This window comes from Chrysochloris asiatica, unplaced genomic scaffold (assembly GCF_000296735.1).
Source record: "Chrysochloris asiatica unplaced genomic scaffold, ChrAsi1.0 scaffold00424, whole genome shotgun sequence".
Taxonomy (NCBI): Eukaryota; Metazoa; Chordata; class Mammalia; order Afrosoricida; family Chrysochloridae; genus Chrysochloris; species Chrysochloris asiatica.
The window spans coordinates 948,765-962,371 of NW_006408942.1; the positions used below are offsets into that span (position 1 = coordinate 948,765).

The following is a 13,607-nucleotide window of genomic DNA, read 5'->3' on the forward strand; positions in this document are numbered from 1 at the left end:
CATCCATCCATCCATCCATCCATCCACCCATCTCCATCCATTCATTCAGGCTTCCTTCCATCAGTCTGTCCATCCATTTATCCATTCACTCATCCATCCAGCTTTCCATCCACTCACTCTTTTATCCATCTGACCATGGATTTATTCACAGGATGGACACTGGCAGATCACCGGCCATCTGCTGATGACATACATGCCCAGTGTGGAGAATCAAGGCAGGAGTGAGCTCACACATGTCCCACAGCCAGCTCTCTAGGAGAAGAGCTCTGCGTTGTTGTGCTTGTCAGTCTGTTGTGTAAATACTCCCACCACAGATGATTTCAAGCCCCCAGAATAGCAGCAAAAGGATGAGAGAACTTCTGAAAAGTTAACATCAGGCTTTCGTGGGCAGCGCAAGCTGGCTCTGTGGGCAGCACCTTGTCCAGATGTGGAAGTGGTGACTCCCACAGACACACGGGCTCAAGTTGGGAGGGGCTGTGTTCCAACTCCCGGCACTTTGGTAAATGCAGTCGGGGAGACACAAGTGCTGGTAGGAAGCATAAGGAGACACTTATTTTGTTTGTTTTATGGCAACCTTGCTCATTTCCTTCATTCACCCATTTGTTTTGCAGTTTTATCTACGTTTCAGTCTCTGCCTGGGTGCCCAGTCAAATTCCAGTGCAGCTTAGACCAATGTGTGTCATTGGAAAGAAAAGTTTTCTATTAACTCAGGAGAGATGACTTTAATTTAAAAAATCAGGGACAACATTCCTATCAGCTAATGAATAATAATGACCTTTTAGTTGTTGTTAGGTGCCATCGAGTTGGTTCCAACTCCTAGTGACCCCGTGCACAACAGAATGAAGCACGGTCCGGTCCTGCGCCAACCTCACAAATGTTACACTTGAACCCACTGCTGCTGCCACTGTGCCAATCCATCTCATCGCTAACCCTCCACTTTACCAAGCATGATGTCCTTCTCCAGGGACTGACTGGCCCCTCCTGATAGATCCGAAGTATGAGTGACAAAGTCTCGCCACCGAAGCATCTAAGGAGCATTCTGACTGTACTTCTTCCAGGACAGATTTGTTTGTTCTTCTGGCGGTCCACAGTGCTAGCAACATTCTTCTCCAACACCAGAACTCAAGCGCATCAGTTTGTCTATGGTCTTCCTTATTCATCGTCCAACTTTCATATACATACGAGGCTATTGAAAGTACCATGCTTGCGTCGCTTTAGCCCTCAAACTGGTATCATTGTTCTTAAACACTTTAAAGAGGTCTTGTGCAGCAGACTTGCCAAATGCAATACGTCGTCATTCCGTTTCTCAACTGCTGTTTCCATGAGTGTTGATGGTAGATCCAAGCAAAACAAACTGTTTTAACAAATTCAATCTTTTCTCTGCTTATCATGATGTTATTTCTTGGTCCAATTGTGAGGATTTCTGGTTTCTTTACACTGAGTTATAGCCCATACTGAAGGCTGAAATATTTGATCTTCATCAGTAAGTATTTTAAGTCCTCTTTGCTTGCATTATCCTCTGCATGTCTCAGGTTGTTAATGAGTCTTCCTCTAATCCTGATGCCACATTCTTCTTCACATAATCCAGCTTCTCAGATTATGAGCTCAGCATACAGATTAAAATAAGTGTAGCAAACGAATTCAACCCTGGCTCATACCTTTCCTGATTTTAAATTAAACTATTCAGGGTCCCCTTGTTCTGTTTGAACAACTACCTCTTAATCTATGTATAGGTTCCTCATGAGTACAATTAGGTGTTCTGGAATACCTATTCTTCCCAATGTTATCCATGGCTTGTCACTGTCTACACAGCCAAAAGCCTTTGTGTAGTCAATAAAGCACAAGTAAGCATCTTTCTGGTAGTCTCTGCTTTCAGTCAAGATCTATCTGATGTCAGCAATGCAGATATCCCTAGTTCAACGTCCTTGTCTGAATTCAGTTTAAATGCCTGTCAAATCAGTTATGACATACGCCCACAGTTCTCTGTGGGCATACTGTCATAACTGATTTTATCTTCAGTTAAAATTTTACTTGCATGTAATGTTAGTGATATTGTTCAATGTTTTCCCATACCATTGGGTCACCTCATTGGAATGGGCACAAACACGGATCTCTTCCAATCGGCTGGCCAGATAGTTGTCTTCCAAATTTCTTAGCAGAGATAAGTGAGCACCTTCAGGTCTGTTTTAGTTTGTTTACAGATATCCATTTGTATTCCATTAATATATGTTGCTGTTGTTAAGTGCCATAGAATTGATTCCGACCCATAACGACCCTGTATAGGGTTTCCGAGGAGCAGCTGGTGAGCTTGAACCATGGACCTTGCAGTTCAAACGACTTTGCAGTCTGACGCATTGGCCCACAGCGCCACACCAGGACTCCTTTAATACCAAGAGCCTTGTTTTTCGCCGATGCCTTCTGTGGAATTGGTCACTATGTAGAGATGCTAAGGCAACTATGAATGATATTGTTCGACGATTTCCACATTCCATTCAGTCACTTCTCTTTGGACTGGGCACAAATATGGCTATCTTCCAATCAGTCGGCCAGCTTGTTGTTATTGTTGTTGTTAAGCGTCGTCAAGTTGGTTCTGATGCATAGCAACCCATATAGAGTTTCTGAGGAACGGCTGGTGAGTTTGAACCACCGACCTTGCAGTCCAGCACATTATCCCACAGCACCACACTGGGACTCTGGGGCTATTTATAATGTTTTCATTTTCCGGCACTTTATCTGACAATGTGCTGATGCTCTTCATAATGCTTTCAGCGACTCACCATTCAGAAGTGAGTCTCTTCTTCCTACTTTGGCTTAGTCAGGAAACTCCGCTGAAACCTGTCCACTATGAGTGACCCTGTTGTTAATGTTAAGTGCCGTCGAGTCGGTTTCAACCCATAGCGACCCTGGATAGGTTTTCCGAGGAGCGGCAGGTGAGCTTGAATCGCATTGACCCACCATGCCACACCAGGACTCTGTGCTGGTATTTAAAATGCTGGTGGCCTAGCTTCCAGCAGCCCAGTAACATGGAAACCATCACAGTACGGCAAACTGACGGACAAGCAGTGGACTAATGACCTTAAGTTACACAAAAATGAGAACAAGATACTGTAAAACTGAAAGACAAGAATATCTTTGATTTTGGTAATCTTGAATTCTAAATTGTGTGCATGTTAACTGAGTGCTTAAAAGACACACGAGGATTTCCCTGCATCCGTAGCAGCAGAGGATTCTGGGTGTGTGGTGTGACAGGTAAAGCCCAGAGCTGGGGGCTGCCAGTCTCCTGCCCACATTCCTGCTGCCACCGTTCTGAGATCCCACAAAGCACATGTGGTATCCAACACAGTGTGGGAAAGTGAGGGTACGCACTGGTGCTCAGCATTTCAGACCTCCCCTCCAACCAGTCACTTAAACTTCTGTCCTCAGGCAGCACCAAGGTGAGAAAGACCCGCCATACAGCTGGTGTTGTTGTTGTTAAGTGCCATCGAGTTGATTCCAACCCATAGTGACCCTGTGTAGGGTTTCCAAAGAGCAGCTTGAACCACCGACCTTGCAGTTCAAACGACTTTGCAGTATGACGCATTAGCCCACAGCGCCACACCTGGACTCCATAGAGCTGGTACAAAGAGCCTGACCTCATTCCCACCCGTTCCTCCTGTGCAGAAGCCAAATGGTATAAGACGTGTTGAGGCGGCAGTCACGTACGAGGAGTGGGAACCCCAGGAACGTGTGGAAAGCTGGAAGCTGGGCTCTGCTAGAAACACTACGGGTGGCCCTCTGTACAATTAACGCCCCAAAAAGGGAAGAAGCAATTTCCTCCCCTCCTTCCTTTTCTTTTTAACTGCCTTCCCTGTCACTCAAATTAGCACATGACACCCAACTTACCAGTGAAGAATTCTCCCTTCCCTCCCAGTCCTGGTAACCATCATAGAATGAAGACCTTCTCCTGACTTTTTACAGAAGTGGTCCCATACAGTCTGTGGCCCTTTGAGACTGACTAATTTCACCCAGCATAATGCCCTCCAGGTCCCTCCAGGTTCTTTGGTGTTTTGCAGATTCGTTGTTATTCTTCAGTGTCCATTATGTGTCGGTACCAATGTCCGTCCAACCATTCATCTGCCGACGGGCATTTAGGCGGTCTCCATTGTTTTTGCTGGTTTGAAGAGTGCTGCAGTGAACCTGGTGTGTATTCGTGTTAAGGCTCTTTATCTTGGGGGTTTATAAAGTAGAGAGATAGCTGGATCATTCAGTATTTCTATTTCCAACCTTGCAAAAGCGGCTGCACCATTTTACAGTCCCACCAGCAGGGTTGGAGGGTCCCATACGCTCCACACCCTCTGTTTTTCTGTTTTCTTGACCTTTGTAATGAATGCTGAAGTAAGATGAAATCTCATTCTTGTTTTTGATTTGCCTCTCTCTAAATGGAGTCCCAGTGTGGCGCTGCGGGATAAAGCGCTGGACTGCAAGGTCGGTTTGAATCACGGTGTCAATGTTCAAACTCACAAGTCACTCCTTGGAAACCCTATACAGGGTCGCTATGGGTCGGAACCAACTCCACACCACTTAACAACAACAGCAACACCAATGGCTAATGAGTCCTGGACTTCTAAGCACAATGTCAGTGGTTCAAACCTACCAGCAGCTCTTCAGAAAGCCTATACAGAGTTGCTGTGAGTCAAAACCGACTCAAGACGGCACTGCACAACAACAACAATGATCATGAGCATTTTTCCATGTTTGTTGGCTGCCTGAATCTCTTCTTTAGTAGAATGTCTGTTCATGTCCTCTGCCCATTTTCTAACTGGATTCTTTGTCTTCTTATTGAGGTGTTGGAATATTCTAGAAATTGTAGGCAGCAGCGCCTTGTCTGAAATGTATGTCATGGCCTGTTTTTCCCCATTCTGTAGGTTCTCTTTTTACTCTTTTGGTGAACGCTTTTGATGCACGTGAGGGTCTGATTTTTAGGAGGTCCCAGTCATCTATTTTGTTTTCTGCTGTTTGCGTGTTTGCAGTTAAGTTGTCTGGTGTATTTATGCCATGTATGAGAGTCCCTAAGTTTGCCCGTTTTTTTCACTGATGATCTATAAAGTTCTAGGTCTTATATTTAGGTCTTTGATTCATGTTGAGTTCGTTTTTGCAGATGGTGTGAGATATGGGTCCTGTTGCATACTTCAAACGGATTTCCAGTTTTGCCAGCAGCATTTGTTGAAGAGACATAGGTTTTGGTCCTTTATCGAAGATCAGCTGACCGTAGGTGAATGGATTTATTGCTGAGTTCTCAATTCTGTTCCTTTGATCTAAGTGTCTTTCACTGTACCAGTACCAGGTTGTTTTGAGACCACTGTGGCTGTGTAGTAGGTTTTGAAATCAGGAAGTGAGAGGCCTCCTATTCTGTTCTTGTTTTGTAATGCTTTGCTTATCTGGGGTCTCTTTCCTTTCCATACAAAGTTGTTGATTAGTTTTTCTGTCTCTTTAAAGGACGTTGTTGGAATCTGGATTGGGATTGCATGACATTTACAGATGCTTTGGGGAGTGTTGGCATTTTCACAATGTCGAGCCTTCCTATCTATGAGCCTGGTATAGTCCTTCATTTTTGTAAGTCTCTTGCAGTTTCTTATAGTAGTGTTTTATGGTTTTCTCTGCATATGTCTTTTGTTTCTCTGGTTAGATTTATTTTTAAGTATTTTGGTGGTTATTGCAAATGGCATTATTGTCCTGATTTTGTTTTCAGAGCTCTCTTTATCAGCACAAATGAACCCGACTGATTTTTTTATGTTGATAGTGTGCCCTGCCATGTTGCTGAATCTTTCAATGAGTTCCCATGACTTCCTTGCTGAGTCTGTAAAATGAACTTTAAGTGAAGTCACAATGGGTCTGGAATAAGCATCATCTTGTATAAAAACCTACTGCAGATTTTTCATGATTTTAAAACAGGAAGTTCACAGAGCTCTTCTCATGTGTCTGCAGCTGCAGGTCGAAGCTCCGTTCTCTCACTCGCTTGCGCACATCATCACAGGGCCTCCCTGCGTCAGAGTTCTGCACTTTCGGGTCACCTGTGTGTGGACTGACCTGTGTCCCTCAGGAAGCATGTGGACATCCCAGCTAGCCTGTACTAGTGAACATGGCAGTGTTTAGAAACAAGGTCTGTCTTAGAAGTCATTAGAACTTAATGGGAAGATACTATTGCTTCAGCTTAGGAGACGTTATCGGTTAGAAGATGTCCCAGAGCAGGGTGGGACAATTTCATCATGAGTGGTGTCCTCATATGAAGGAGATGGTCACAGAGACAGAAGTGGGGACAGACAGATGCCACGTGAGACTGCATCTGTAAGCAACAAAGGGTTTCTGGTGCCCCGAGAGCTGGCTGGTCCCCACGGGGTCCACACAGCTGACACCCTGATCTCAGATGTCCAGCCTGCAGACCTCAGAGACTGTGGATTCCACGCATTATAGTACCCACTTGTGGTTCTGTTAGGCCAGCAAATCAATCCTTCCCTGTGGAAACGCTGGCCCGGCCTGGCCCAAGTCCACAGTGAGTCAGTGACCCCTCACACAGCAAGTGAACCCAGGGTCCGGTGCATGGCCCAGCCCCTCCCCTCCTTCCCACTCACCAGGAACCCGGATGTGCTGTCGAGCAGACAGCGTACACGGCACACGAAGCAGCGGGTCAGGAAGGCGGCAAACTCAGCAGGAGGACCGGCGCCCCCGGGCTGGAACAGCCTCCTCAGTATAGCGTCCTCTCCTGTCCCTGCAAACACGGCCAATGAGCTCAGAGAGCATGGGAGCCCAGCCACCCTTTTCAACAGCTCAGTGTGCGTGTGCGTGTATGGTCACAGCGTGCAGTTCCTCGGGGACTCTGGCTGGGTCTGTAAAGGGATCATACTGCTGTTTGTCAGTCGAGATGGGGACTTCTTGACTTGTTAGAAATTCTCTGGAAATATGGGAATGAGCCGAGGGCCTCAGGGTCTCAAAGCCGCCTGTCCTTGTCGAGGGTGGCGGTGCCCCTTTTCCTTGGTAGCAGTGAGGAGAACAGGCCTGCCTCTGGGTCAGGAATAGCGCCTGGATCTGTAGGGGGTCCGTGCATGAAGGGCACCCCCCCAACACACACACACACACACACACACATACACACACACACATGCCCCAACAGGCAGCCACACTCTCTCCAGGCCGATCTAATGTGCACTAGAGGGATTTCTGGACGGTGTGCCTTTGCCACTTGGCAAACCCAGATAAACCCTGCAGTTACCGAGGTGGCTTCGCCACGCAGAAAAGGAACCAGCACTGCGCATGCTCCGAGACCCGCCCGATGTGACTGCCCACGGAGGACGGCAGGTGTGGGAGGTGGCCTGGGACACACAGCAGAGGTCTCTGAATGCAGTCCAGGTGCTGACCACGACCCCCACGGCCCGGGCACACTGCAGTGTCCCCAGCACGTCACCTTACTGCTCCTGGGGACCCACCTGTTTCCGGGAGCGGCGGCTGTCCCGGTACCACTGGGGCCGGGTCCATGGCCCAGTGCAGCTGCCGACAGAAGTCCTGGCGGTCATCCACGTGAATGTAGTCATACACGTTCTGGTGCATCACGTCTGTCTGAAACATGGCAGGACAGGCAGCTCAGCAGAGCCCACAACTCCGTGGAGAGAAGACACGCCCTCCTGAATGGCGTCCATACGCGGCAGAGCCAGAGAAGGCTGGCACATGTGCTGATGACCCTGCTCCCAGCAACTGCCCTCCAGCCCCCGGCCACCTGGCACCCCGGCCACATGGTCCTCTGGGCCATGGGCATTTGGGGGCCAAGAGCCTGTCAACTAGAACTGACCTCGGCCAGAGGACACTGGCCCTGATGCTTGGCTGGCACTTTACAAACCCACCTTCTCTTGAGACTTCAAGTAAACCAAGATCCTGCGCACTTTCCAGATGAAGCAGAGAGCATGCGGCTCAATTACAAGTCTCCCCTTGCTTTGGAAGGACCTACCTTTGCTGAAATGACAATTTTCCAGGACCTAGCCCTTTCTTCCAACTCAAGGAGTCCCTGATGGTACAAATGGTTAAGCACTAGCACCCACCTGAAGGTTTGTAGGTTCCAAGGACCTTTGGAAGACAGATCTGGCGCTCTCGCTGTGAAAAGTCACAAACCCTCCGGAGGAGTTCAACTCTCCGCACACGGGATTGCAATGAATAAGAACTGACTTGATGCCAACCACCAACAACGTCCTCAAAGCCTCTTCAATATTCTGCAACCCAAGTCCTTGACATCTCCTCTTGAGTCAGCCTTCGTTGCTGCAACAATTTCAGGCACGCCCACATAAAATCTTCGTGACAATTTTTTAACTCAATTCCAGGTTCTTTCACTTAACGATGTCCGCTGTGCCTTCTGGTACTCCCAGGCTGGGCTTTGCATGCATTTAATGGACTCTCTCTTTAAAGTCACATTGAAGACTAAGGTGCAACGGACACAATGATATTTTCATTGTGAAAGCTGGACAGTGAGGCAGGAAGGCAAAAGAATTGTGCCTTTGTACATGAAGTATACCATGGACTACCAGAAGAATGAACAAATCTATTTTAGAAGACATACAGCCAGAATACGCCTTAGAAGTGACAACGATGACACTTGGTCTCCCATATCTTAGACATATTATCAGGAGGATAATATGTCTCCACTCCCTGGAGAAGGACCTCGTACCTGGTAAAACAAAGGAAGACCCTCAACAAGATAGACAGAGGCAGTGGCTGCAACAGTGGGCTCAAACACAGGAATGATGCTGAGGGTGCACGGACAGGGTTGCTAGGAGCTGGAACTGACTCGATGGTACAGAGTCATCAAATGTAGTGGGTTACAAGCTGGACTGCTAACCACAAGATCAGCAGTTCAAACCTACGAGCCACTCAGAGGGAGATAGATGTGCCTTTGTACTCCCGTAAAGATTTACAGCCTCAGAAAACCCACACAGGTGGCCACGACTGAGAACTGACTCCCTGGTACACAATCACCACCACTTGTCTATCTGTCAGTCAAAAAGAGCATTTTAAGACCTATCTTGAAGTACAATGCTGTCTATGATACGATACTATTCACACACCCACAAGGAATGCCAGTTAACACCACTATTATTTGAGTAATAGAGGTATTCAAACCACTAAAGCTAGTAATGATAAGATTGAAGCATTCTACCAAATTCTTCAGTCAGAAATTGATCAAACACGCATTCAAGATGCACTGATGATTACTGGTGATAGGAAATGTAAGTACTGGAAACAGAGAGAGGACAGGAGTTGGAAACACTGGCTTTGGTGATAGAAATGATGCTGGAGATCACATGATAGGATTTCTCAAGAACAATGACTTATTCATTGCCCACCAAAAACACTGACCAGACCTGAGCCGGCCTCACAATTGTGATTATACTGAAGCCCATCGCTGCTGCCCTGGGTCCGTCCATCTCGTTGGGGGGTCTTCCCCTTTTATGCTGACCCTTCACTTTACCATGCATGATGCCCTTCTTTGGGGACTGGTTCCAAAGTATGAGATATGAAATCCTGCCATCCTGGCTGCACTTCTTCCAACACAGATTGGTTTGTTTTTCTGGCAGTCCATGGTACTTTGAACATTCTTCTCCAACACCACAACTCAGATGCATCAATTCTTCTATGATCTTTATTTACTGTCCAGCTTTCACATGCATATGAAGCTACTGAAAATACCGTGGCTTGGGTGAGGCACACCTTAGACCTCGAACTGACATCTTTGCTCTTCAACACTTTAAAGAGGTCGTGTGCAGCAGATTTGTCGAATGCGTTATGTCGTTGGATTTCTTGACTGCTGCTTCCATGAGTGTGGATTATGGATCTGAGCCAAATGAAGTCTTTGACTTCAATCTTTTCTCCATTTATCATGATACTGATTTGTTCAGTTGTGAGGATTTCTGTTTTCTTTACACTGAGGTGTAATCCATACTGAAGGCTGTAGTCTTTTGAGCTTCATCCGTTTTTAATTCCTCTTTGCTTCCAGCAAGCAAGGTTGTATCATCTGCATTTCACAGGTTGTGAATGAGTCTTCTTCCAATCCTGATGCCACATTCTCCTTCAAACAATCCAGTTTCTTAGATTATTTGCTCAGCATTTGTTGTTGTTGTTAAGGGCTGTCAAGTCGGTTCCGATTCACAGTGACCCTGTATTCAGCTTAGCATACATGGTGAAAGAATACAACCCTGGTGCCCAGCTTTCCTGATTTTAAACCATTCAGATTCCCATATTCTATTTGAAAGACTGTCTCTTGGTCTACAGAAGGTTCCATCTGAGGACAGTTAAGTGTCCTGGAGTACCCATTCTTCACAATGTTATCTATAGTTTGCCATGATCCATGCAGCTGAAAGCTGCTCCATAGTCAATAAAGCACAAGTAAGCATTTGTGAGCACTGTCGAGTTGGTTCCGACTCACAGCAACCCTGTGTAGGGTTTCCAAGGAGCAGCTAGTGCGTTTGTACCACTGAACTTTTGGTTAGCGGTCCTATGCTTATCCTACAAGTGCTACACCAAGACTCTGGTTGTTGTTGTTGTTGTGTGCCCTCGAGTCGGTTCCGACCCATAGCGACCCCGTACAGGGTTTCCGAGGCTGTAAATCTTTACGGGAGCAGAAAGCCTCATCTTTCTCCCGTGGAGCAGCTGGTAGTTTCGAACTGCTGACCTTGTGGTTCGCAGCCCGATTCGTAACCACTACGCTACCAGAAACCAAGACTCTTAGGTGGGTATAATTCCAGCAGTAAAATAATAAATCAGCGTTGTGACGTGAACATTATTCTCTCTAAGCACTGTAAGGCCCCCTGCAGGTGGTGAACCCACCATTACCTTCAGGCCAGCCCACTGGTCTCCTAGATGCCCTGACCATCATCTCACATGCCTTGGCCAGTCAGTGAGACTGACATCTAGTGTCCTCACCAGAAAAGGACACAGGCTAGCTAGAGGGGCACAGTGAAACAAGAATAAACATTTCTAACCAAGGACAATTTGAAGAGAGCATGAAATGTGAATTTTTTAGATTGAAACCAAGTTCTGTGCTTTAATAATTGGTGTGGTTTGTCTAACTACTCTTAGTCTTTCTTTTTCTCATAGATTCCGGTCTACGTGATGTCAAGAGAAGCAAATGGTGAAATAAACCTAAGAAAGAGGAGCGAGAACAATACAGCGATTGTTCTAACAGTACAGAAATAAGCATGGCTTTACCCAAGAAACGTTCACTTTGACTTTAAACCATCGTGTTGCTAAGTGCTGTTGAGTCGGTTCTGACGCCAGGAACAATCGTCAGAAATCCTGCCCTCACACTTGTTCCCATGTTTGACCCTATGATTGTATCAGTGCATCCCAATGAGGGGCTTCCTCTTTGACACTAACCTTCTACTCTACAATGGGAAGCCGATTTGCTTATAAGCCTTCAACCAATTCACAACAAACACCTGAAAGAAAGGAAATGCCATGGTTTAGGTTAATCGTGCCTTTGTCTTCCAGGGGACGTCTTGGCTCTTTCACACAGTTTGCAGCAGATTCGCTCAATGCATTAAGTACTTCGTTTGATTTCTTGACTGCTCCTTCCATGGGAGCTTATTATGGATCCAAGTAAAATGAAAACCCTTGACAACTTCAATCTTTTCTCTATTATCATCATGTTGTTTATTTGCCTGGCTATGAGAACTCTTTCTTTTTTCTTCATTTCTTTCCAGTGAGGGGTAATGGATTCTGAAGGCTGTAGTCTTTGATCTTCATCAGCCGGTGTTTCACGTCCTCTCCGCTTTCAGCATGCAAGGTTGAATCATCTGTATATCACTGGTTTTTCCTGAGTCTTTCTCCAATCCTAATGCCACATTCTTCTCCATGTAGTCCAGCTTTTTTATTTATTTGTTCAACATATAAATTGAGTAAGTAGGGTGAAAGGCTACGCCACACTGACACACATCTTGCCTGATTTTAAACCACGATTTATGGGGTCAAGAATAAAAACATTTCCAGTATTCATGAGCTGTTTGTTCTAACAGTTAACACTTCTACCTTCTTGCGCAAAACTGTGTGTATATCATTAGCCATGCTTGTGGGATTCCAAAGGGCTCTGATCAACAAGCGGTAGCAGTCCAGGCTGGTTCACACGGGGACAACTTCCCCGAACTGCGGACCTTTGAGAGTAAGCACAACTTCCTGAAGCAATAAACAGTCAGCAGCAACTGAAATACACATGCAAACGCCCATGTATTCATCACAAAGAGAGCTGAATATGAAGGCTCTGAAACAATGTATTCAGGCTGTTAGGGGAAATAATTGCTTCCTGACTTTTTTGAAGCATTGTGCATAAGAAGTGTACAATCCCAGGAGGCTGTTTTGACGCTGTATGAGATACACTGTATAAACTAGATTTAATGACATTTGGGAACAATTTCCTTATATTAAATAGCAAAACCATTTTCCTTCTAAGGCAAGCTCAAAGTAAGTAAAGTTCTAATTAGCAAGCTCAGACTTGGGCTTAAAGCTGCTCCATCTTATCCATCTGTCACCTACATCAAAATCATGTGGGGGAGACTACAAACGATGGCAAAAGAGGGCCGCTCTTGGTGTGTCTACAGAATTCATGGGGCATCTCAGGATAGAGCCGCTGGAACAAAGAGGCATTCTGAGTATGTAAAAGGCAGAACAAACAACTTATTTTTCTAGATTCAGACCTGCACACGAAACCACAGGCTAATAAGTCAAAGAATGTGCTATTTTGGGTGCTGCACCGTGACCTCGAGTCTGCCCACCAGTAGACCTGGGAGGCAGCTCCGGAGCAGCTATGTACAGAAAGAGGCTTCAAGTGCACTAGAACCAAAGAGTGGGCTGCCTCTGTGCATGGAATCAAAACACTCGGCGGATGGACTCTTTACTAATGCAGTGGGTACGGCCATTGCATAAACAAGCCATCGCAGGAACAAATGTCTATGATGTCAGAGTAAAGAGCAACTAGAATGAAGAGAAAGGGACTTCCTTGAGACCAGTGACTCCGTGTGCTCAAATCAAATACTTCAAGGAGCAAGAGACTCATTGGCCATCATTTCAGCAGGCAGATCTCAAGATTAGGTGCATCATCAGGAGCTGAAAAAGTATCCTAATGATAAACACCGGTGACACACTACTTGGCAAACATTTGTAATGTAACACATTGTGAAGAAGAAATTCCAAAATGCAATACCCAACAGGACACTCTCAGGCTGCTGACCTGTCCTCTGTTGTAGGGATTGTGGTGACGATGGTGGCAGTAGTGCTGGTGCTGATAGTGATGGTGGTAACATTAGCAGTGGCGGTGATGGTGATTGATGATCGTGATGGAGGTGGTCATCGTCATGGTGATGATGGAGGTTGTTGTGATGATGGTGGAGGTTGTGGTGATGATGGAGGTTGTGGTGATGGAGGTTGTGGTGATGATGGAGGTTGTGGTGATGGAGGTTGTGGTGATGATGGAGGTTGTGGTGATGATGGAGGTTGTGGTGATGATGGAGGTTGTGGTGATGATGGAGGTTGTGATGATGATGGTGATGGTTGTGGTGATGATGGAGGTTGTGGTGATGATGGTGATGGTTGTGGTGATG

General features: G+C 46.2%; 1 protein-coding gene across 1 annotated transcript in view; it reads right to left on the reverse strand.

Annotated features, from left to right (window-relative positions):
- The window catches only part of AHRR (aryl-hydrocarbon receptor repressor), a 109,096-nt gene that overhangs the window by 8,062 nt on the left and 87,427 nt on the right, over nucleotides 1-13,607 (reverse strand). Inside the window, exons 5-6 of the mRNA XM_006876905.1 lie at nucleotides 7,461-7,590; nucleotides 6,609-6,739 (exon numbers count right to left, since the gene is read on the reverse strand). Of these exons, the coding sequence (XP_006876967.1) occupies nucleotides 6,609-6,739; nucleotides 7,461-7,590 (261 nt within the window). The remainder of the gene's footprint in view (nucleotides 1-6,608; nucleotides 6,740-7,460; nucleotides 7,591-13,607) is intronic.